At 36.7% G+C, this 26,829-nt stretch overlaps 1 protein-coding gene across 1 annotated transcript; it reads left to right on the top strand.

The window, feature by feature from the left end:
* On the top strand, positions 1-26,398 carry LOC124451031 (exportin-2-like). The gene is given in 33 exon segments (XM_047001663.1): positions 1-263; positions 1,777-1,806; positions 1,809-1,919; positions 2,775-2,822; positions 3,170-3,225; positions 3,323-3,385; positions 3,866-3,945; positions 4,336-4,426; positions 5,402-5,509; positions 6,979-7,071; positions 7,563-7,655; positions 8,052-8,126; positions 9,139-9,268; positions 9,674-9,739; positions 10,006-10,115; positions 10,859-10,951; positions 11,179-11,263; positions 11,339-11,400; positions 12,147-12,283; positions 12,863-12,966; positions 20,600-20,697; positions 21,864-21,922; positions 21,993-22,081; positions 22,279-22,401; positions 22,489-22,568; positions 22,662-22,759; positions 23,166-23,251; positions 23,431-23,512; positions 24,180-24,228; positions 24,321-24,415; positions 24,592-24,689; positions 24,818-24,951; positions 25,916-26,398. Coding segments are annotated over 33 exon segments (2,913 nt in total). The 5' UTR covers positions 1-166; the 3' UTR covers positions 26,006-26,398.
* Positions 26,399-26,829: the final 431 nt, after the last annotated feature.

Below are 26,829 nucleotides of genomic sequence, written 5' to 3' on the forward strand. Positions count from 1 at the left end.
CGAGGGCTCGAGCAAGAAAATGAAATTGATAAAATCATGAAAGTGAGTTTTACTTAGACGAATTATTAAGTATTATCAATATTTTTAATAATCAGTTAGACATCGCATTGATATCAAAGAAACAATACAACTATAACGCATTTGGTTTTGACCTTGCTCCACTTAAATGGCCATGAACTTGGAAGCAAACGCTCAAAATCTTGAAGCTCTTGCCGGACGACTTCGAGCAACACTTATAGCCGACGCACAAGTGAGAAAAGACGGTAAGATAAATAAGAATATATCTCTGCCTTAAGATGTATTTGAGCCGTATGTAAAAAGAAATTCAGTAACTCTACATCAGCAAAATGCTTCTTACTTTGATAAAGTGCTAGCCAATTTTGACCGTTTTAATGACATTTAAAGATGATTAATATGTTTGTGCGATAATCAAGAATTTTTATGAAAAGTGATCATTTAATTTGAATGCTCAATTGCAAAAAGACTGAAAAAGTACATGCTTGGCAAATGGTTAAATGAACACACTTTAACACTTACAATGTAAATTATGATTGAAAATGCATGCATAATTTTATAAATTATCCTTGAATAAATTGCGGGCAAGTTTGGGCATGATATTCAATATAAGAATTACCATCTAGTTTTGGTGGAAAGTATGCAAACTATGTTTTTTCATTGCCATGTCAGCACAATATGTCTGGCAACATACTGAAGAACTAGATTCAATGTTCTTTAAGCGAAAATGTTTTCGAAATTTGCGATATCCTCAATGGTGTCAGAGGCCTTAACAGCTTGCCTTGAATTTGTGTTTTCGTCATCATCAGTTGCTAGACAAGATGGTTTGTTATGTTATAAATTTAGTCTTTTGAAATGTGTGGGGATTTTTTAATTACTTAAGATAAATAATCATGAAGTTTGGTAAAATGGTAACTCTCACACACTGCTGGTAACTATTGCTGGCAAACACCTCGTGCTTGACTTTGTTAAAAATTACCTTTATGAAACTTGTACGACTATCCTAAGATAAGCAAAATAACTTCTTGCTGAATAAAGTTCAGAAAGTACTGCTACGTAGGAATATAACATAGTTATTTACACAAGGAGGGTTGGGCATGCATTGGCAAAGCAATACCAAAAACATACATACCATGTACTCCTAGCTGTAAACATGTAGCCAATGATGTAAGATCACATTTTCCTCTTTTCGTTCCTTAGCCAGCAGAAAATACATAATATACACTGGCTCACTATGGCCATATAATGATCACTATTGTTTGTTATATATATTTTGAGTGATCTCCGCATTTCATTGCTTAATATGTTTTTATTTTTCGGTTCCATAGTTTTTTATTTGTTATGATGTATAAACTCAGTTCTACAATTCATATGTCAGTGTTGTTCTTGATTTGTTTTGAACTTGTTTTCTCATGTCTCTTCTATTAGATATGCCAACAAAAGGATTGCATATTTAATTTATCTCTGTTTTAAGCTTCATTTCCCAATTTAGAGATGATGTTAACTTTTTCTTACCATAATAAATATGGTATGATATCAAGTTCTCGTACAGCAGAAGTTGACATCTGATGAGCAGTCTGCAGAAATGCATTAGAACTTTTTGCTTGGTTTTTTAGTTCTAAAACAGTTCTTTTTTAAACTCTTATGGCCATCCATCATGGCAATTGCTAAATATTTTTAAAACCAACATTAGATATGTTGCTTGGACATACTTGGTGTGTTTTGAATATACATGTCTAAGATCACTGCATTCTTATTTAGCTGAACAATTTCTCCAGACAATCAAGGCAACAGCAATTACTCGTTGCTTCTCCTTCACATTGTTGACAATGCAGCGTTTGATGACATGATTCGACTTGCTGCAGCGATTACATTCAAGAATTTTGTCAAGAGGCAATGGCGTGGTAAGGGATACTTGTGATGTGTATGAAAGGAAAGTTTTTGTGTTTTGGTTAACTGTGATCTTAATATAATATGTGAGGCATTATGTTTTTTCAAACAGTTTTTAGCGTGAAGCCATCAACAACTAGAGTGTTATTTGTACTTAGGGGGGCAAGGCAATTCTTAAATTTTTTATTCATGTAAATCGTGCAGTGTGCGAATTAGTTCAGAAAAAGCGATGTGCAATTTTTTTGACAAAAGTGTTTCTTTATAGGCATAATCAAATCGATATAACGTTAATTATTATATAGCGCTAATTGCTAAATTAATATTTTTAAGCGTGAACAAATTCATATGATTTACGACAGTGTTTTCGTTAAAACCACTCATTTTGCACATCGCTTGAAAAGTGATGAACAATTGTTTTCATTTTAGCTAAAACGATGTGCAAATTGCACATTGCACACCGTTAATTCGCACACTGATCGTGTTTTAACGTAAATAGGTTAGCCTCTGTTTAAAAATTTGAATTCAAAGTTCAATCGCATAGATTATTTTACAATTTGTCCAAACTTTTATAAAATTCACCACAATAATGACTAAGGAAAAGAAGTTGAAAGGCCTTGTGAGGCTTAATTATCCATTTCATACTGATTCACTGAAACAGATTGACAATGTGGTCAACTGCAACATAAAGACCCGTTGATTTAAGTATTTTGCAACATGCATTGACTCTGGTGACACAATGAAGAAATTTACCATTGGGTTTTCTTTTTCTCACGTGTACGCTCTTCATTTTCAAATAATCAATTCAAATCTTGTTATAAAGGACAGGATTCTTTCCACCTCTCTTAATTTTTAAAGTTCTGAACTTCTTTAGGTTGATGGTGAACCAAATAAAATTGCTCATGATGACCGACAGAAAAGTATGTTTTAAATTTTTGTGCATTTTGACATTTTCTTCTTTCAAGTGAAATGGAAGTGAGAAACTTTGTCAAATATAAACCCTTGAGTCTTTCATACATACACAGCACACTTGTTGGATTTTCAAGCCATACGCCATTTGGATAAAGATTAGGGTTTAACAAAGGAATTAAGATCAACATGGAAGCTTTTTAAAAAATAAAGTCAAACATTAGAAAAAACCGCCATGTAGTATCTGTCAGTGTATTCTGCCATTCTTTTCATTCTTAAGATTGAACCTGTGAAATTCTCACAATTTCTTTAGCATGTAAATGTTCAAAGTCAATTCAAATGTGTTACCTTTTTTCAGTAAAAGTGTTGATTATTGATCTGATGTTAAAGAGCCCGCCTCAAATTCAAACTCAGGTTTGTTGCATGTAGAAGTCTTAGTCAAAAGAAAGATGTTGAGATGAAAGAGATCAAATTATGTAATCAGTGTTATCTGTTGTTGTGATGTTTTTAGTTAAGTGATGCCAGTATCATTGGACGTGAAGATTTCCCAAGAAAATGGCCAAATTTACTGCCGGTAACCTTGGGTAGATTTTACAACTTCTGTGATAAAGATAGGATGTGTAGAATTAACTTCATTGAGGATTTGTGGATTTATCATGAGAATTGAAAGTTGTGACAGGGTGTGAAATTTGTGTCAAGTATCCATGTTAATACCATGTTTTTACTATGTCGTATTCCTCCCAATCATCTAGTATCCCAAGTATGGATACATCACTTGCTGGCTTTTCTTATCCCAGAGTCCAATACAACATAACCTGTGGCCTACATACTCTTATTAGTTTATGATTGGTGTAGACATTCAAATCGAAAACCTAAAAGGAGTTTTCACTCTGCAAACTATTGTTAACTGAAATGTTGTTAAATTATTACCACAGTTATTATCCCCTTCCATATCTATGGATACCTGTTAGACATGTGTTTTAGCATTATTTAATGAATCAAATTAAGACATTAATTTTTTCCACCATGTGGCTCATTCAATTTTATTCTTTAGGAAATGGTAAAAAAATTTGCTTTAGGAGACTTTCATATCATTAATGGTGTTTTAAAAACTGCGCACTCCTTGTTTAAAAGGTTTGAGTCAATATTAGCTCTGTATGCTAAATAAACATGTAACAGGGGGGGTGGAGACATTTATGGAACTGTGTAAATGAGTTGAATTCATAATTTGTTAAAATAAGTTTGGTTGAAGAAATTTTTGCTGTCACTATATATTACAAAACACTTTTTTTACTTGTTTTGAGTAAAAAAATAATTACAGCTTTACAGACTCGGAAATGTTGGAAAACAGGCAAAATTGTTTAAGTATTTTTGAAAGAGAAGATGGGTCGGTGCCGTAATGCCTTATGGGTGCAGGCTACGTTTGATCAACCAATCATTACCCATTATTTGATCAACCAATCATCACCGTGTATTTGATGAACCAATCTTTATTAACGTTTTGTTTACGTTTTTGCGTTAAAGATATCGCTATGAATTTAAATCTCAAGAACTTTGGGAAGAGATCAAGATTGTCTTGAATGGCTTCTGTGAACCGCTGACCGAATTGCTGCAGGTACAAAAGTCGTAATTTATTAAATTAAGACTGTCTTTAATGGTGTTTCGCTGCTGACTGTCGTCGTTCGTACAAAAAATCTCAATAACTCAAAACTGAGAACGATATTATCGGTCAGCGGACCGTCAACTTAGAACGACGTTGGTCAGCAGACTAACGGAGATTTTTCACCAAGAGATGTCACCCGCCAAAACTTTGATGATTCTATTTCCTAAAAACACTGATCTCGAAAAAAGATTGAATCAAGCAACTGTATTTTGTTGTAAACAAATTTTGAAGCCACCGCCGCCGTATTAAGGGACCAACACATCGTAAGATTTTTTAACAAAACTATGGAAAACATAGCAACACATGGTCAAATTATGCTTTAAGATAACGCAGAAGATGAAAAACAACCTTTGTGGCAATAGTAGAGCGAGTCAGAAAGAATAATCGGCCGTATAAAACAAAAGCATACAGGTTTCATTCCGAATCAGTCGTAAAAAAGGTTTTTAGTTTTAAAGGATTGATCAGTCAACGATCGTAAATGAGATTATTTAATCAGTTTGTACTTCTGAACTACGATTCCAACAATTCTAGATATTTATATGCAGTTGTGGGCTATTTTCCATAGTTTTTCCATATCACAGTAGAGTTACTGATGACAAAAATCGCCGCATTTTCATCATACTTCATCATATTTCATCGTATTGTTAGCTTTTCTATAAACTGATTTATCTCTTAATTATGTTCATGCAGTTAAATGTTGAAAATTCTTGATTACTCTCGTAAAAATTTGCTCCTTATTCTTGAAAGTTGGCGCCTTAGTAATGGCGGCGCTCCTAATTTTTTGTCCTTCAACTTTCGTGCTTCATGTTTGATCCAGTCTTATTTAGAGATCAGTGGCTAAAACGTACAACTACGGAGGAAGGGGGATTTGCCTCTTTCGTTTTCTTTACTTTTCTTGTTACGTTGACATGATGCTTTTTTTCATAGACGACAATGGACTTGGCAAATACACACAGTAATGATCCGGAATCTTTGAAAGTACTTTTTAGTTCTCTCACGTTGATATCTAAAATATTTTACAGTTTAAATTCGCAGGTGAGGAGTATTAAGGAGCATTAATGTACATGTAGGTTTTCCTTTCGTGTGTGTTTGATAGGTTTGGTGGTTATTGTGTAATGATTTAAGGAGTATAAAGAATTCAACGTCGCAAAAACGCGCCATAGTTCATTAAAATAATTCACATTTTTCTATGTGATTTTCTATCAAATGACTCATTTTCAACTAAATGTGTAATAGCATGGACGGATTTTCAGGGGGTGCGGGGATTTCACCCCCAACATCAATTTCATCTCCCTCTGAATAAATTGTTCACCCATCTAAAAAACATTTTAAACCCCCAATTTTTATAGAACAGTTTAACTGAGTTTTTCTAGGCAATGTTCCTACTTTCTACACTACGTACCTTTGGTGGTTGTATTACCAGATTGCTCTTAAACTCTAGAGTCTAGACCTTTACTTTATCTTACGTCACTTCCTTACCAGCCCCCCCTAAGTTTTTAGCACCATCGCCACCACGCATCACCCCTGTAAAAAAGATGAAAATCCGTGAAAGTGTAATAGTCTGACGGTATGCATGGTTAACAAAGTGCATTAAATTTGTGTTGAGATACACGGTCATAGTCCCCATGGTTTTGTGTTGAGATACACGGTCATAGTCCCCATGGTTTTGGGTTGAGATACACGGTCATAGTCCCCATGGTTTTGGGTTGAGATACACGGTTATAGTCCCCATGGTTTTGTGTTGAGATACACGGCCATAGTCCCCATGGTTTTGTGTTGAGATACACGGCCATAGTCCCCATGGTTTTGTGTTGAGATACACGGCCATAGTCCCCATGGTTTTGGGTTGAGATACACGGTCATAGTCCCCATGGTTTTGGGTTGAGATACACGGTTATAGTCCCCATGGTTTTGTGTTGAGATACACGGCCATAGTCCCCATGGTTTTGTGTTGAGATACACGGCCATAGTCCCCATGGTTTTGGGTTGAGATACACGGTCATAGTCCCCATGGTTTTGGGTTGAGATACACGGTCATAGTCCCCATGGTTTTGGGTTGAGATACACGGTCATAGTCCCCATGGTTTTGTGTTGAGATACACGGCCATAGTCCCCATGGTTTTGGGTTGAGATACACGGCCATAGTCCCCATGGTTTTGGGTTGAGATACACGGCCATAGTCCCCATGGTTTTGGGTTGAGATACACGGCCATAGTCCCCATGGTTTTGGGTTGAGATACACGTGTCCCCAGTCCCCATGGTTTTGGGTTGAGATACACGTGTCCCCAGTCCCCATGGTTTTGGGTTGAGATACACGTGTCCCCAGTCCCCATGGTTTTGGGTTGAGACACGTGTCCCCAGTCCCCTTAGAAAGTTGATACCGCGAAGTTGATATGAAATGACGGTAGTCTACGGATATTGAAGGATCTGTTTTATGATTTTAGACAGTACGTAATTTCCTTATTGTGGTATTGATGTTTTGGCTTATCTTCTCTCTTCTCAAGGATCTTCCTGAGTATTTTGAAGACAATATGGAGACATGGATGAAGCACTTTCTTATCATTCTCACTACTGATAATAAACTGTTACGAACTGAGGTAATTTTTTTTTTCATTTGTTTAAATATTACTGGATAGCAAACTGGGTGAACATGATTGTTCTTGAATGAAGCCAAATTTTACCTCCGCGCATCGTTTGAATTGATTACTTTTTATTGGCCTTGCGTAAAAAGATCGGGACTGGGACTAGTTGAAGTACTGGTTGAAGTACTGGCTTCAAATTCTGGCGTGAAGTATGTTGAATGATGTTAAAAACCGATGTTAAAATGAACAATGAATTTACCCCTAAGGTGTTTAGAAATGTAAATATACCATTTATTTCTATGTTTATTTCTACGCTTAAACATAGAAATAAATGTATATTTACATTTCTAAACACCTTAGGGGTAAATTCATTGACAAAATTATTTCTAATATCTTATTTTCATTCAACCGATATTGACGGCAACTCAGAATTAAGCGTAGAAATAAACAACGTATTTTGCATTGCCTCAATGCATTGTGGAATAGATGGTGTGATGTTTTTTAAGGACGACGAGGAAGCTGGTCCTCTTGAATTGATCAAATCTCAAATATGTGACAATGTCTCCATGTACGCACAGAAATATGACGAGGAGTTTCAGGTGAGCATTAAATTTTAATCTTTCGATAACTGTTTCATAGCTCTCCAAACTTCAGAATAGTAATCTCTTAAAGTTTTTCTTGTACACCTTCCACACTGCAGTGGCAGATCTAGAGTACGTTAAAATAAATTATTGCAGCACATTTTGGTGTATATTTACATTTCTAAACACCTTAGGGGTAAATTCATTGACAAAATTATATTCTTTAGAAATTAAAAACCAATAGTGCTTTTCTGAATGTAATTTGAATTTAAAATTGAGCAGCTATAATTTATTTTGACGTACATTGGATCCACCAATGATCAAAGGTATTTTTGATCAAAGTTCTCGGTTCCACAACTGTACATGAAAACAAAACGTTACGTATATGACATTTTTGTTTGTGTGTTTATTCAGCCATATTTACCTGGATTTGTCAGTGCCATATGGAACTTACTTACTACTATCGAGAATCGAGTGAAGTATGATTTGGTAAGTAGAATTTTTTTTTGTATTCAAAATAAATGGGAGACATTTTCATGCATTCGTGTCATAGACCCCAAACATACGTATTACATCTACGTAGAACGTGACTTTTTTGTGAATAATTTTCTTACTCCATCCCATTTTCAAAATCAACGAGTTGAGTGTGATGTGTTGTACAACAGTGCGATGCAATATTTACAATCAAATCGTGCAGTGGACATTATAAGTATTGTAGTTATTTGTCAACTATTTGCTGCTTCCACTTAATATTTCCCAGAGAACAATCATTATGCGTCTTTCATCTATAATAATACGTATCTGCGCACCATGTAAGATCACAAGGACATGACGCACCACCTGACGTAAATATTTATCTCCACGCAAGGTGCGAGGTATTCACGTCTCTGTTTCATGAGAACAGAGAATTTTGTTTAAAATTCTTCCACAACTGAGATCATTCATGGAAAACCTGTCTAAAACAGAATGACTTTGTTTTCATATTTATGTTTCATGAGAACAGAGAATTTTGTTTAAAATTCTTCCACAACTGAGATCATTCATGGAAAACTTGTCTAAAAGAGAATGACTTTGTTTTCCTCTTTAGTTGTGGTAGATCAACTTTATTTCTTTGAGTAGTCCTTGAGTTTATTGACCATAACTCTTGGTCTAATTACGAAGTATACATTCCTTGTCTTTCTATATAATGGCGTAGCCAGCCTGCAAATTTTGGAGCATCAGCATTATTCATTTCTTTAGAAACCGTTGTCATTACAATAAGTGAATACAGAAATATGTACTTAGCATAACCAAACTTGCGGGCTGGCTACACCTGAAACTTTCGGGCTGGCTTCACCTCAAACTTTCGGGCTGGCTTCACCACTACTTTGTACTATTAGTAAACTAAAGGTTGAAAAATTCCCTTGGGCCTCTATTTTCTTAGTCCAAAACAACATTAATGTCTTTCTGTTGGAGTATATGACAATAATCCCTGTATGTCTCTTTGTGTTGCCCTGTGTAGCTTGTTAGCAATGCCATCCAGTTTCTTACGTCAGTCTGTGAGCGACCTCACTATAAAGGACTGTTTGAAGATCAGGGAAACTTACAAAGTATTTGTGAAAAGGTCATTGTACCCAACATGGAGTTTAGAGGTACTTTATTTCAAGTGTGTCTTTCTTGTCATGTGAAGAATGTCACGTGTGTCTTTCTTGTTAAAGTATGTCACGTGTGTCTTTCATGTTAAAGTATGTCATGTGTGCTTTCATGATAAGTATGTCACGTGTGCTTTCATGTTAAAGTATGTCACTTGTGTCTTTCTAGTCATGTGAAGAATGTCACGTGTGTCTATCATGTAAAGTATTTCACTTGTTTTTATTCAGTAATGTTAAATCTGTTTGATGCGTGATCTTCAAGTTTTTTAATTGTTTCTTACTTTTTTTATTATTTTTTTGTGCAGTGCATTTTGTGAAAACTGTCTTGTTAAGAGATACACTTTTCGTGTTCTGCTATCCAAAGTACCTTTAATTTTAAGTTTCGTTTTTTTTCGTTCGTTATAGACGCAGATGAAGAAGAGTTCGAAGATAATCCCGAAGAATACATCAGGAGGGATATTGAGGGATCAGGTATGAAACTATAAGTGAATGATGAACATTTTGGAACAGTGTGTTAGGATAAAGTAACATCAAAAGATATCATTACGTTTATCAGCATAGACCATAACATTAAATGATAAGAATTTTAGTTTGAAATGTTTTTGACAATAGTTCATTGTACTTCATGTAAGAAGATATCGACCGTTATTTCTATTGTCCAATCAACCTTCTTCATAGCAGATATCGTAAAAAGATTTCGATTCACAAAATTTTAATATTATTCATTTTATATCTAGATGTAGATACCCGTCGTCGTGCTGCCTGTGATTTTGTTCGTGGCTTGTGCAAACATTTTGAAGGACCTGTCACAGCTATTTTTTCTCATTACGTCACAATGCTTCTCGAGGTATGATATTTCTCATTACGTCACAATGCTTCTTGAGGTAAGCTATTTCTCATTACGTCACAATGCTTCTTGAGGTAAGATATTTCTCATTACGTCACAATGCTTCTTGAGGTAAGATATTTCTCATTACGTCACAATGCTTCTCGAGGTATGATATTTCTCATTACGTCACAATGCTTCTTGAGGTAAGCTATTTCTCATTACGTCACAATGCTTCTTGAGGTAAGATATTTCTCATTACGTCACAATGCTTCTTGAGGTAAGATATTTCTCATTACGTCACCATGCTTGAGGTATGATATCTCCCAGCCCGCTTTGTGCGTTCAATAAATACAAACCTGTTTCTCTGGTTTTCAACGTGAGTGTAATTGAAACACGTTGATGGATCTAAAATTCTGAATGGCTTAACCCCCCCACCACCTTACCACCCCCTACCTCTCTAACACTGAATCTGCTTTTGAATCTTTTGTCGTATTTTCTTATTCCTAATAGAAATCGTTGTGACTTAAATTTCAATGACATTTGATTTGCGCGGATTTGCATTGTTTAACACATGAAGTTCCTCGCTTCAACATGTAACTGATATTTCATTAATTCTTTAAGTATCCATAAGTCATCTCATTCAGAACTTTCATTTACTTATACTGACACAACGGACAAATTGATTCAAAACTTGAGTCTCTGACTTAATCCTTGCAAATTTACTTAGGTTACACTGTACTCAGACACACTTTATTTTTTAGCTACATGCCGAGGATCCTGCAGCTAATTGGAAAAGTAAGGATTGCGCAATATATTTGGTGACGTCATTGGCCACAAAGAAACGTACCTCTAAGGTAGGGTACGTTTTGGGCTTTTGGAAAACCTCTTTTCAGCTCTCGCATTCTTCTTCTCTTTGCATTTTTGTACCTACACTCAGGTATCCCTCAAATATCCTACGTGTTCTACAACTTCCCAAGTGCTCCACAAATTCCCAAGTGCTCTACATATTCCCCAGCTATTCAACGTCTATACTTAAGCGTATGCTAAGTGTTTATTGAGTATTTTTTTATTCATCGTTTAGCATGGAGCAACACAAGCTAGCGAGTTGGTCAACTTGACAGATTTTTTCAACAATCAAATTTTGCCGGAATTGAAGAACGCAAACAGTAAGAACCGAGCATGCGCAGTGTATTCTCTGTGTGTATGGTCTTTGGTGTCTCACACTAAGATGTTTATTTTAGTTGATATGACTCCTGTTCTCAAGGCAGACGCGTTGAAATATGTCGCAGCTTTTCGAAATATGGTAAGGTGATGCTTCATGTTACATTATAAAATAAACACAATGAAACGCGTGCAATGATTGGTCTATAGCCGTGTTTGCATTAGCCAGTGCAAAACTGATCTGAGCTCAACCAATCAAATCAATCAAAACAATCAATCATTGAAAGAGAATTTTCGAATCGATCATGAATACATTTTAGAGGAAAAATTAAAATGTTTGTTTTACATTTATCTTTTTCACATTATTGTTATTTTATAAAAGAAATAAAAGATGTTTTTCGTGTTTGCACAGGCTTATGCAAACCCCGGAGAGGTTTGTGAGAACTCTCGAGCATGTGCAACCCTCGACCTTCCGTCTCGGGCTTGCACTGATCTGCTCTCGAGTTCTCCCAAAGGTCTCCGGTTTGCATAAGCCTGTGCAAACACAGTAAACATCTTTTATTTCTTAAATAAAGTTTAATGAATGTACGTGTTTCTACTCAGACAATGGACTAATATATTTAACTGGCTGTCACTATGGTAATCACATGCGTAGTACGATATGTTTGCACGAAAAATTTCAATGGGATGACCCTACTTTGTATTCACTATATACTGTGCTTATAGGAAGATAGTTGATCAAATGTTCTTTGCTATTGTTAAGATAGTTGATCACGTGTTTTATGCTGTATTATAGATAGTTGATCACGTGATGAAAGAAATTAGTAACTAAATTATTGTCAACCAATCACATGTTATTAGATACTTCTACTTCTTCCTTTTCTCCAGCTTCCACGTGATGTTCTCTTTGGTTCACTTCCATATCTTGTTCTTTATCTCAAAGCAAAATCAGTCGTCGTACACACGTACGCTGCCTACGCTATAGAGAGAATTTTTACTATAAAGAATCCTGCTGGTGGACAACCGTAAGTCTTTTAAATGTTGAAGTTTTTCCATTGATTTAGGAAGAGGGTAATGTAGTAGGGTGGGTACAGTAGGGTCATGGTGAACATTGTAGGAAACAAATCTAGTAGGGTTGGTGTAGTAGGGTTATGGTTGAACATTGCAGGGAATGAATAAAGTAGAGTGGTGTAGTTGGGTCTGGATTGAACATTGTAAAGAATGAATGTAGACTATGTAGTAGGGTAGGTGTAGTAGGTTGAGGGTAAAGAAGGATTGAGGTGTTTTGTGTGGGTGTGGATTTAGGTGTTATGTTGTTGTGAACTACTTGGTGTAGAGATTTTGCGTTGGAAAGTAGTTTTTTTTTATTATCGATTTTATTATTGGATTTTTTTTCCGTTTTCACTCCTAATAAAGATTAAGTCGTGCTGAAGTGAATTTTTTCATTTTCACTCCTCATAAAGATTAAGTCGTGCTGAAGTGAATTTTTTCATTTTCACTCCTCATAAAGATTAAGTCGTGCTGAAGTGAATTTTTTCATTTTCACTCCTCATAAAGATTAAGTCGTGCTGAAGTGAATTTTTTCATTTTCACTCCTCATAAAGATTAAGTCGTGCTGAAGTGAAACCAATTCTCGAGGAACTTCTGGTGAACCTTTTTAAAGCTCTTGAAATTCGTGGATCTGAAGAGAACGAGTACATTATGAAAGGTTCGTTTCTGCCTTAAGCATTTGTAGCAGTTAATCATTTTAGATTCATACTCACTGTAAAAAATCTGAACTCAATTTAACATGATTAAATGAACGATGTTTTATTCGTCTGTGAATTCAGCGGACTTGTTGATTTCTTGCGCCTGTATTGTAAAAGCTCACTCCCACTCACAGTGTGAGGCTTTAAAATCACCTTATAATTATTCGAAGACGCCATTTTCACTCCAATGATGGATTGCTTGATTTAAAATGTTTAAGAGGAAATTCGTCGTCGATGGAGAAATGACTTTGCCATTCAATAGAGAGAAAGACGTTGCACTCAGCGAGCTTCAGTGTTATGTAAGCGTGGGTGAGCTTTTAAAATACGAGCATTTGTCTTGTGATATCATTTAGCTCAATAATGTCTGACAGTCAACTTCACTTTTAATAATGAAACATTTCCAAACTATTTACCTCATGAGTTTCATCGTGCCACAATTTACCTCACGAGTTTCATCGTGCCACTATTTACCTAATGAATTTCATCGTGCCACAATTTACCTCATGAGTTTTATCGTTCCACTATTTACCTTATGAGTTTTATCGTGCCACTATTTACCTCATGAGTTTCATCGTGCCACAATTTACCTCATGAGTTTCATCGTGCCACTATTTACCTCATGAGTTTCATCGTGCCACAATTTACCTCATGAGTTTCATCGTGCCACTATTTACCTCATGAGTTTTATCGTGCCACTATTTACCTTATGAATTTCATCGTGCCACAATTTACCTCATGAGTTTTATCGTTCCACTATTTACCTCATGAGTTTTATCGTGCCACTATTTACCTTATGAATTTCATCGTGCCACAATTTACCTCATGAGTTTTATCGTTCCACAATTTACCTCATGAGTTTTATCGTGCCACTATTTACCTAATGAATTTCATCGTGCCAATTTACCTCATGAGTTTTATCGTTCCACTATTTACCATGAGTTTTATCGTGCCACTATTTACCTCATGAGTTTCATCGTGCCACAATTTACCTCATGAGTTTCATCGTGCCACTATTTACCTCATGAGTTTCATCGTGCCACAATTTCCTCATGAGTTTCATCGTGCCACTATTTACCTCATGAGTTTTATCGTGCCACTATTTACCTTTATGAATTTCATCGTGCCACAATTTACCTCATGAGTTTTATCGTTCCACTATTTACCTTATGAGTTTTATCGTGCCACAATTTACCTCATGAGTTTCATCGTGCCACTATTTACCTCATGAGTTTCATAGTGCCACTGTTTACCTCATGAGTTTTATCGTGCCACTATTTACCTTATGAGTTTCATCGTGCCACTATTTACCTCATGAGTTTTATCGTGCCACTATTTACCTTATGAGTTTCATCGTGCCACTATTTACCTTATGAGTTTCATCGTGCCACTATTTACCTCATGAGTTTCATCGTGCCACTATTTACCTCATGAGTTTTATCGTGCCACTATTTACCTTATGAGTTTTATCGTGCCACTATTTACCTTATGAGTTTCATCGTGCCACTATTTACCTTATGAGTTTCATCGTGCCACTATTTACCTTATGAGTTTCATCGTGCCACTATTTACCTCATGAGTTTTATCGTGCCACTATTTACCTCATGAGTTTCATCGTGCCACTATTTACCTTATGAGTTTTATCGTGCCACTATTTACCTCATGAGTTTCATCGTGCCACTATTTACCTTATGAGTTTCATCGTGCCACTATTTACCTCATGAGTTTTATCGTGCCACTATTTACCTCATGAGTTTTATCGTGCCACTATTTACCTTATGAGTTTCATCGTGGCACTATTTACCTCATGAGTTTCATCGTGCCACTATTTACCTCATGAGTTTCATAGTGCCACAATTTACCTCATGAGTTTCATAGTGCCACTATTTACCTCATGAGTTTCATAGTGCCACTATTTACCTCATGAGTTTCATAGTGCCACAATTTACCTCATGAGTTTCATAGTGCCACTATTTACCTCATGAGTTTCATCGTGCCACAATTTACCTCATGAGTTTTATCGTGCCACTATTTACCTTATGAGTTTCATCGTGCCACAATTTACCTCATGAGTTTCATCGTGCCACAATTTACCTCATGAGTTTCATCGTGCCACAATTTACCTCATGAGTTTCATCGTGCCACAATTTACCTCATGAGTTTCATCGTGCCACAATTTACCTCATGAGTTTTATCGTGCCACTATTTACCTTATGAGTTTCATCGTGCCACTATTTACCTCATGAGTTTCATCGTGCCACAATTTACCTCATGAGTTTTATCGTGCCACTATTTACCTTATGAGTTTTATCGTGCCACAATTTACCTCATGAGTTTTATCGTGCCACAATTTACCTCATGAGTTTTATCGTGCCACAATTTACCTCATGAGTTTTATCGTGCCACTATTTACCTTATGAGTTTCATCGTGCCACTATTTACCTCATGAGTTTCATAGTGCCACTATTTACCTCATGAGTTTCATAGTGCCACTATTTACCTCATGAGTTTCATAGTGCCACTATTTACCTCATGAGTTTCATCGTGCCACTATTTACCTCATGAGTTTCATAGTGCCACTATTTACCTCATGAGTTTTATCGTGCCACTATTTACCTCATGAGTTTCATAGTGCCACTATTTACCTCATGAGTTTCATCGTGCCACAATTTACCTCATGAGTTTTATCGTGCCACTATTTACCTTATGAGTTTCATCGTGCCACTATTTACCTCATGAGTTTCATAGTGCCACTATTTACCTCTTGAGTTTCATAGTGCCACTATTTACCTCATGAGTTTCATAGTGCCACTATTTACCTCATGAGTTTCATCGTGCCACTATTTACCTCATGAGTTTCATAGTGCCACTATTTACCTCATGAGTTTTATCGTGCCACATTTACCTCATGAGTTTCATAGTGCCACTATTTACCTCATGAGTTTCATCGTGCCACAATTTACCTCATGAGTTTTATCGTGCCACTATTTACCTTATGAGTTTCATCGTGCCACAATTTACCTCATGAGTTTTATCGTGCCACTATTTACCTTATGAGTTTTATCGTGCCACAATTTACCTCATGAGTTTTATCGTGCCACAATTTACCTCATGAGTTTTATCGTGCCACAATTTACCTCATTAGTTTCATCGTGCCACTATTTACCTCATGAGTTTCATCGTGCCACTATTTACCTCATGAGTTTCATCGTGCCACAATTTACCTCATGAATTTCATCGTGCCACTATTTACCTCATGAGTTTTATCGTGCCACAATTTACCTCATGAATTTCATCGTGCCACAATTTACCTCATTAGTTTCATCGTGCCACTATTTACCTCATGAGTTTCATCGTGCCACTATTTACCTCATGAGTTTCATCGTGCCACAATTTACCTCATGAGCCTCATCGTGCCACTATTTACCTCATGAGTTTTATCGTGCCACTATTTACCTTATGAGTTTCATCGTGCCACAATTTACCTCATGAGTTTTATCGTGCCACTATTTACCTTATGAGTTTTATCGTGCCACACCCTACCCTCATGATTTCATCGTGCCACAATTTACCTCATGAGTTTTATCGTGCCACAATTTACCTCATGAATTTCATCGTGCCACAATTTACCTCATGAGTTTCATAGTGCCACTATTTACCTCATGAGTTTCATCGTGCCACTATTTACCTCATGAGTTTCATCGTGCCACTATTTACCTCATGAGTTTCATAGTGCCACTATTTACCTCATGAGTTTCATCGTGCCACTATTTACCTCATGAGTTTCATCGTGCCACTATTTACCTCATGAGTTTCATCGTGCCACTATTTACCTCATGAGTTTCATCGTGCCACTATTTACCTCATGAGTTTCATCGTGCCACTATTTACCTCATGGTTTCATCGCCACTATTTACCTCATGAGTTTCATCGTGCCACCATTTACCTCATGGCTTTCATCGTGCCACTATTTACCTCATGAGTTTCATCGTGCCACTATTTACCTCATGGCTTTCATCGTGCCACTATTTACCTCATGAGTTTCATCGTGCCACTATTTACCTCATGGCTTTCATCGTGCCACTATTTACCTCATGAGTTTCATCGCCACTATTTACCTCATGAGTTTCATCGTGCCACTATTTACCTCATGAGTTTCATCGTGCCACTATTTACCTCATGAGTTTCATAGTGCCACTATTTACCTCATGAGTTTCATCGTGCCACTATTTACCTTCATGAGTTTCATCGTGCCACTATTTACCCTCATGAGTTTCATGCCACTATTTACCTCATGAGTTTCATCGTGCCACAATTTACCTCATGAGTTTCATAGTGCCACTATTTACCTCATGAGTTTCATCGTGCCACTATTTACCTCATGAGTTTCATAGTGCCACTATTTACCTCATGAGTTTCATCGTGCCACTATTTACCTCATGAGTTTCATCGTGCCACTATTTACCTCATGAGTTTCATCGTGCCACAATTTACCTCATGAGTTTCATCGTGCCACAATTTACCTCATGAGTTTCATCGTGCCACTATTTACCTCATGAGTTTCATCGTGCCACTATTTACCTCATGAGTTTCATCGTGCCACAATTTACCTCATTATTTCATCGTGCCACTATTTACCTCATGAGTTTCATCGTGCCACTATTTACCTCATGAGTTTCATCGTGCCACAATTTACCTCATGAATTTCATCGTGCCACTATTTACCTCATGAGTTTTATCGTGCCACAATTTACCTCATGAATTTCATCGTGCCACAATTTACCTCATTAGTTTCATCGTGCCACTATTTACCTCATGAGTTTCATCGTGCCACTATTTACCTCATGAGTTTCATCGTGCCACAATTTACCTCATGAGTTTCATCGTGCCACTATTTACCTCATGAGTTTTATCGTGCCACTATTTACCTTATGAGTTTCATCGTGCCACAATTTACCTCATGAGTTTTATCGTGCCACTATTTACCTTATGAGTTTTATCGTGCCACAATTTACCTCATGAGTTTCATCGTGCCACAATTTACCTCATGAGTTTTATCGTGCCACAATTTACCTCATGAATTTCATCGTGCCACAATTTACCTCATGAGTTTCATAGTGCCACTATTTACCTCATGAGTTTCATCGTGCCACTATTTACCTCATGAGTTTCATCGTGCCACTATTTACCTCATGAGTTTCATAGTGCCACTATTTACCTCATGAGTTTCATCGTGCCACTATTTACCTCATGAGTTTCATCGTGCCACTATTTACCTCATGAGTTTCATCGTGCCACTATTTACCTCATGAGTTTCATCGTGCCACTATTTACCTCATGAGTTTCATCGTGCCACTATTTACCTCATGGCTTTCATCGTGCCACTATTTACCTCATGAGTTTCATCGTGCCACTATTTACCTCATGGTTTCATCGTGCCACTATTTACCTCATGAGTTTCATCGTGCCACTATTTACCTCATGGCTTTCATCGTGCCACTATTTACCTCATGAGTTTCATCGTGCCACTATTTACCTCATGGCTTTCATCGTGCCACTATTTACCTCATGAGTTTCATCGTGCCACTATTTACCTCATGAGTTTCATCGTGCCACTATTTACCTCATGAGTTTCATCGTGCCACTATTTACCTCATGAGTTTCATAGTGCCACTATTTACCTCATGAGTTTCATCGTGCCACTATTTACCTCATGAGTTTCATCAGCCACTATTTACCTCATGAGTTTCATAGTGCCACTATTTACCTCATGAGTTTCATCGTGCCACAATTTACCTCATGAGTTTCATAGTGCCACCATTTACTCATGAGTTTCATCGTGCCACTATTTACCCTCATGAGTTTCATAGTGCCACTATTTACCTCATGAGTTTCATCGTGCCACTATTTACCTCATGAGTTTCATCGTGCCACTATTTACCTCATGAGTTTCATCGTGCCAATTTACCTCATGAGTTTCATCGTGCCACAATTTACCTCATGAGTTTCATCGTGCCACTATTTACCTCATGAGTTTCATCGTGCCACTATTTACCTCATGAGTTTCATAGTGCCACTATTTACCTCATGAGTTTCATCGTGCCACAATTTACCTCATGAGTTTCATAGTGCCACTATTTACCTCATGAGTTTCATCGTGCCACTATTTACCTCATGAGTTTCATCGTGCCACTATTTACCTCATGGCTTTCATCGTGCCACTATTTACCTCATGAGTTTCATCGTGCCACTATTTACCTCATGGTTTTCATCGCCACCATTTACTTCATGAGTTTCATCGTGCCACTATTTACCTCATGAGTTTCCATCGTGCCACTATTTACCTCATGAGTTTCATCGTGCCACTATTTACCTCATGAGTTTCATAGTGCCACTATTTACCTCATGAGTTTCATCGTGCCACTATTTACCTCATGAGTTTCATCGTGCCACTATTTACCTCATGAGTTTCATCGTGCCACTATTTACCTCATGAGTTTCATCAGCCACTATTTACCTCATGAGTTTCATCGTGCCACAATTTACCTCATGAGTTTCATCGTGCCACTATTTACCTCATGAGTTTCATCGTGCCACAATTTACCTCATGAGTTTCATCGTGCCACTATTTACCTCATGAGTTTCATCGTGCCACTATTTACCCTCATGAGTTTCATCGTGCCACTTTTACCTCATGAGTTTCATCGTGCCACTATTTACCTCATGAGTTTCATCGTGCCACTATTTACCTCATGAGTTTCATCGTGCCACTATTTACCTCATGAGTTTCATCGTTACACATTTACCTCATGAGTTTCATCGTGCCACAATTTACCTCATGAGTTTCATCGTGCCACTATTTACCTCATGAGTTTCATCGTGCCACATTTACCTTATGAGTTTCATCGTGCCACTATTTACCTCATGAGTTTCATCGTGCCACTATTTACCTCATGAGTTTCATCGTGCCACTATTTACCTCATGAGTTTCATCGTGCCACAATTTACCTCATGAGTTTCATCGTGCCACTATTTACCTCATGAGTTTCATCGTGCCACTATTTACCTCATGAGTTTCATCGTGCCACTTTTTACCTCATGAGTTTCATCGTGCCACTATTTACCTCATGAGTTTCATCGTGCCACTATTTACCTCATGAGTTTCATCGTGCCACTATTTACCTCATGAGTTTCATCGTGCCACTATTTACCTCATGAGTTTCATCGTGCCACAATTTACCTCATGAGTTTCATCGTGCCACTATTTACCTCATGAGTTTCATCGTGCCACTATTTACCTCATGAGTTTCATCGTGCCACTATTTACCTCATGAGTTTCATCGTGCCACTATTTACCTCATGAGTTTCATCGTGCCACTATTTACCTCATGAGTTTCATCGTGCCACTATTTACCTCATGAGTTTCATCGTGCCACTATTTACCTCATGAGTTTCATCGTGCCACTATTTACCTCATGAGTTTCATCGTGCCACTATTTACCTCATGAGTTTCATCGTGCCACTATTTACCTCATGAGTTTCATCGTGCCACAATTTACCTCATGAATTTCATCGTGCCACATTTTTTCTTTGCAGCCATTATGCGAACATTTTCCATGATGCAGGAAGATATGACGCCTTATATGACTCAACTTCTCTCTCAATTGGTGGCAAAACTCGCGGCAGTCAGTAAGGTATAGTGTCTTTTATCCAACGTAAGATTTTGGTGTTCTGATCAAATGTTAATCTACAAATAGCCTTCACCAGTCCTCTTGAGAAATATCGCGGCAATGGGGGAAAATTTTCTCCTGTCTATGTGACGTCATTATTTTAAATGTCGTCATGGTAGCATTCAAACTTTACGTACGTGGTCTTTGAGGCTGAACTCAATATTTTTTAAGGACCCTTGTTTAGTTTTTGATCACAAGTCTAGAGCCATATTATCCCATTTTCCTTTTTCATGGACGGCCTTGTGCTTTGATCATCTAACGCAATCAGTACACTAGTAGCATGAGATTGTCTTTTTCCCAACCTTCTGGTTTTTTGACCAATGGAAATGAAATTTTCTTTAATGTGTGGACAAGCTTATTCAAAATCACTTTATAGTCAAAGTATATTCTTTTAGAAAAATATCTTGTTTTTACTTAGAGTTTAATGAACATAAACTCGGTCGGTGGATGGCGACATTCGAACGTTAGTACAGGTTTAGTTAGATAGTTTATTTTGTAGACAGTTTTGGTGTAGTTTTATGTAGTTTTCATGTAGTCTTTTTAAGCATGGTATTATATAGTTGAATCTAGTTTGAATGGTTGGCATAGTATAGCCATAGGGTGGTGTGGTATGCTATGGTAAAGCCTTCTATGGTATGGTATACTATTGTGTGATGTGGTTTTCCTTGGCTTGAAATATTGTAGTGCAGTTTGGTATGATAGGTATGTTATGGTGGTGATTGATGTAGTTTGGTTTGGTTTTATCTGATGTGACATTTGGTGTGTGGTCATCTGGTGTGTGATCTGGTATGGTTTCATTTGAGGTATGATGTAATGTTTGGTAGCGATCTGATACAACGTTTAGTAGTTATCAGTTGTAATGTTTTGTAGCGATCTGATATAAAGTTCATTAGTGATCTGAGATAAAATTGTGTGTTGTAATTATATTATATCCGTTACCTAAGTCATGCTTTGAGCTAAATACATCTGTACCACGATGACTGTCATGGCACCACTAGTCATTATTCCATATCTTATTCAAAATGTGTTTAATTAAAATTTCCCACATTGCTTGGAATGATTGGGTTAAAGTGTAGTTGTGCTGAGAGTGTATATAATTGTGGTCATCTTGGATTTCTTTACACTTCCAGAATCCTAGCAAGCCCCAGTTCAATCATTATTTATTCGAGTCTCTCTCCTGTGCTCTCAGGTATTTAAATACTTATATTGGTTTGACTTAAGCTTTCTCTCGCAACTGTTGTTTTCACTGGTCTATATAGATACACTGGATCAACCAGTGAAAAGTTGGGGGAATTTGAAAATGGTTTGTTTCCCATCTTTACGGAGATTATACAACGGGATGTTACAGGTTAGTGTCTTGACGCATGTGACGTCACGTTGGTCAGCAGTAAATTGCATGAATTTATTTTCTCGCCTCAATATTTGTTTTATATGGCAATGGTCATAAATTTAGAAGTTTCATAGTATTTATTTAATATTTTGCTAGAAAACATTTGTATCTTAAGAGTCTTTGGATAATAATCTTTTCTTTCTTTATTTTGTCAGAATTCCTTCCTTACGTGTTTCAAGTACTGTCATTGTTATTGGAGTTACGTAAAGATGCCCTACCAGAAAGTCATCTTGGCTTGTTCCCATTCCTTTTATCCGCGGCACCCTGGGAAAGACAAGGTAAAGTTTGTATTTTTTATCACCGACGACAGTAAAACATACACTTCCCTATGTATGTTTCATTCCATTATTTATCCTTTGCTTTAGGTAATATTCCACCTATGGTTAGACTACTTCAAGCGTACATCAAGAAAGCTCCAGCGATGGTTTCTGAAAAAAATAAACTCGTAAGATCACCTGTTGATCGTTATAGTCCCATGTTTACCCTCTATCGTGATTTTTTTTCATTCAAGTCATCGTCATCTTTCGTTATTATTTAGAGCGGTTTACTTGGAGTATTTCAGAAATTGATCGCTTCAAAGACGAATGATCACGAAGGATTTTATATCTTGAACACACTAATTGAAAGTCTTGATCAGTAAGTTTACTTTGCTTCAAAAACAAATGATCGTGGAGTCTTATGTATCTTGAATAACATTAATTAAAGGTCTCTCTCACTAAGTTTACTTTTGGAAACTTTCAAGCCAAGATGACGTCATTTCCTGTTTGGTTTATGAAAGTAATGTTCGTGTTAGCAGACAGTAGTGTACACAGCTTGATAATTGGGGGAGGTATTCATGTATGCATTTTTGCTGACGTCATTTCCTGTTTGGTTTATGAAAAATAATGTTCGTGGTAGCAGACAGTAGTGTACACAGCTTCATAATTGAGCATATAAGAATTTTGTCCGAGCCCCCCCTTCTCCAACTGCGTATCGTGCTGGCTACGCAACTGTTACCATAGCAACTATTTTTGAAAACTTTAGCATAAACATTCTGTTACAGATCAGCCTTGGCTAACCACATGCAACAGCTATTTATACTATTATTTCAAAGATTGAGCAGCTCGAAGACCACAAAATATATCAAAGGTAGAAATAATTAACTTTCTTTCCCTCTACTCTACCTGGATGATTATCAAATACATGAAGTACTCATTAGCATATGTTGGGATTATTAATTGAAAAACTATGATTGAATGAAATATGAAAAAATTCTTTGCAGGTAATACCATACAGCTTGTTATTTTTTTCGTTTTTTATTTATGAAGGTCTTTTGGTATTTTTGTCTTTGTACGCTAGCATATATGGTGCATCTGGGTTAGTGGAAATTGTTGACACCTTACAAAACAGGTTAGAGGTCTTAGAAACTTTATTATGTATATTCACTTTTGATGAAGACACACATTGAAACTGTGAAGTGCGAGGGAGATGCGGTAAGCTTCACTGTCTCGTCCGTTTTTGCCATAACTAAAGATTGCTGAAAAATTGTCATAAATGAAGGAAGTAAGAAATGTGTATCTTTTGAGCTGAAGGAATGCGTGATTCTTGTCCTGTCGAACGCAAAAATTTTGCTCAACTAAACGAACTCGCTTCTCAAGAAAAGTTGACTTAACTTGACTCCATCAGTGAACTGCATGTACTCTATATAAACTGGAACGCTTACTCTAATGCTAATTTGAAGCCAGTTATGATGTATTTCTATCTAGTTTTTAGGTTGATTACCAAATTTTGTGTTGTTAACTTTTCATGGCGATTTGCGGTACTGTATTTTATGTATATTGCCGTTGATTTTTTAAAATAATGTCATGGAACTTTTAAAAACTCAGAAAAACAAGCTTCGTACTGGCTTCAAAGATGGCGGCGTAGTTAGCGTTTCAGTTTGATATTCACTTCAGTTCACTTCACTTCATGTGTGATACTTTCTCTCGTACGACTCCCTAACGACTTCGGCTGATGACAAAGTTGAACTAAGTTGTTTAAGCTCATTTTTTATGTTCTCTGTCTCTTTACTTCGTAGATTGTTCGGAATGGTTTTGGAAAAATTATACATAGCTGAAGTACAAAAAGTAAGACATGACGTTTTTCAATTTATTTATCAAAGGACGTGTTTTTGCATGATCTACTTACAGGCGATCCTTAATTCATCTTTTTTTTACAGGTGTCTGGTTCTACAGAAAGGAAAATTTGTGCCGTTGGAATAACGAATATTTTGACGCAGTGTCCGACAATGTTGACTGTGTATAACAATTATTGGTTGGTATCTATGAAATTTATTCAACATTCTTTGCTTAATATGCAACATTTACAACATTCTTTGGTGGTTGTATAAAATATTTACCAGTCATTAGTCGGTGGAAGTGACCAGTTGCATAAAAATGAATATCCTGTTGATAACTACTAGCTATATATAGCAATTGTATAATCTTTAGGTGTCCCCTTCTTTCCGCTTTGCTTGCCGTTTTTGAGTTACCAGAGGATAGCTCCGTACCTGACGATGAACATTTCATTGAAGTAGAAGATACTCCAGGTATGCTTTTGTGTATATCAGTCAGCTTTTGGTCAGTGTTTTTGTTCTTGTATAGGTCTCACATATAGTTATAGATTTTAGCAAGCAATTCTTTGATTTCGTTCTTCTCAATCGCCCAATGTTTACAGGATATCAAGCTGCTTACTGTCAACTAGCGTTTGCTGGATCTACAGATCACGATCCTTTCTCCAAGACAATACCCGATGCAAAGGTTTACCTTGCTCAGTGTTTGAATAAACTCTCTACTGCGCATCCAGGAAAGGTAATCTATGCTTCTCAAACGGACTGGTGACGAGTGACGTAGCTAGTGTAACTTGTCGATATTCACTGAACTGAACTGACTGTCAAAAAACCAATTTCTAAAGGGTTACTTGAAATTTACACGTTTTAAACGTCAAGCATTTTTCACACTTCGAAACATTAACGCCAGAAGATGAAAAGTTAAGATCCCTGTTATCCTTTGTTTTTCTTATGGCTATATCTGCGTTCTGCTCACGAAAAGTTCGACGTTATAATTTGTTGATAAGTACTTGTTAATATATTCCTGATTTAAATTTAAAAACATGCTTTCACGAGAGAAGGAGTTTCTTTTAAATTGTCTTGTCCATTCTCTACCAAGAACTCTTCTATTTTGAAGTATCGTAAAACAAAAACTTGGTTGTGATTACAAACTTAAATATTGCTCTGGACAACGTACTTGTCACAGTGAATGACAATTGAGTAGTTCTTAAAAGAACTGTTAAAAACCAAGATGACAATAGCTATAGCATCAAATGGCACGATGCGTTTTCCATTCAGAGCAAGAAGTATCGTTGTTCTGTTTATATTGCACGAAAACTTTAGCATAAAATATAGCTATCTTGCATTTTTTTAGAACAAACGTGTTCTACGTTGTTGATCCATTAATCAAGTTTAACTTTGATATGTTCAGTGTTTTTAGGACGATGGGGGTGGGTAGGAGGTCTAGTTCTGCTTCCTCCTCCTCCCCCCCCCCCAAAAAAAAAATAACTATGTTATTGTTGAGAGTCTCAGTCTTGTTTCTTAGCACGCCTAAAATGAATCTCTTTGAAGAAACCTGAGAAGGTTTTATTGTCTGATATTCATCTCTGGTACTCAAACCCTGGCTACCTAAACCAACCTATGACACCGTCTCTGTAGATGTAAATTTTCATATAAGCTGAACACACTTTTCACGACTGTAATTTTTTATAAATAACTTTTCCCAGGTGATGACAATGATAAATTCCAATCTGCCACCAGACGCCATAGCCTGCCTTCAGAAGTACTTCACTGCAGCCGGAGTTTCATTATCTTGACCAAAGTCATTGTTGTGCAGTGCTCGTGTTTAACGCAAGAGGAATGATGCGTACTACGAATTGGTAAATCCGTGAGAACGGAAAAGCGAGTACAGGAATAGGCGAGAAAACGTTAGCATAATGTCGCGTGTATCTATAGAAAAAGTGACAAGATTTTCTAAGTTTGGTTCATTTCCTAGAAAAGCGTTTTCCTAGTCTCATAGTACGGCTTTATTAACGTTGGAAGCTGTAGAGAGTTCAACTGTCTTGTTGTTTTTTTTTAACAGCAAGAGCAAGACTAATTTCTTTTCCTCTTCGAATTTACAGAATATTTCATTTTGAATCACGACATTTTTTTCAGAATAATGTTATGTGAATACATCCACTATCATAGAAATATATTATTTTTCAAAACTTTTGCGTTGAATGTAGTCGCTTCTAATGAATACATTGACTGCCCAACCGGCTTTCAACCAATCAGTATTGAAATTTCTATAGAAATGATGAAAGTGAATTTACATACATTTACATTATTTATTCGTAATTATGTGAGTATGCCATTCATGTCAGATATCTAATAGTTGTGAACGTCAGAGTAGAATCGGTGAAGTACAAAAGACTAAAACATAATTTATTAGTTGGCTGGGGTTTTTTATCGAAAGCGATCTTTGTTTCGGTGGTTGTCGTGTATCGACCTCCAGGGTATGATGATAAGCCATTGACTGATCAATGATCATCAGCTTTGACTGAATTTGGATAAACTTACATAAGTGAACAGTCTGAGTTGAAACTATTAAAAGACAAGGTTGTATTACAAATTATTTTACTTCGTTGGGGCAACAATA

Source organism: Xenia sp. Carnegie-2017, unplaced genomic scaffold (genome assembly GCF_021976095.1).
Source record: "Xenia sp. Carnegie-2017 unplaced genomic scaffold, XeniaSp_v1 HiC_scaffold_24, whole genome shotgun sequence".
NCBI lineage: Eukaryota > Metazoa > Cnidaria > Anthozoa > Malacalcyonacea > Xeniidae > Xenia > Xenia sp. Carnegie-2017.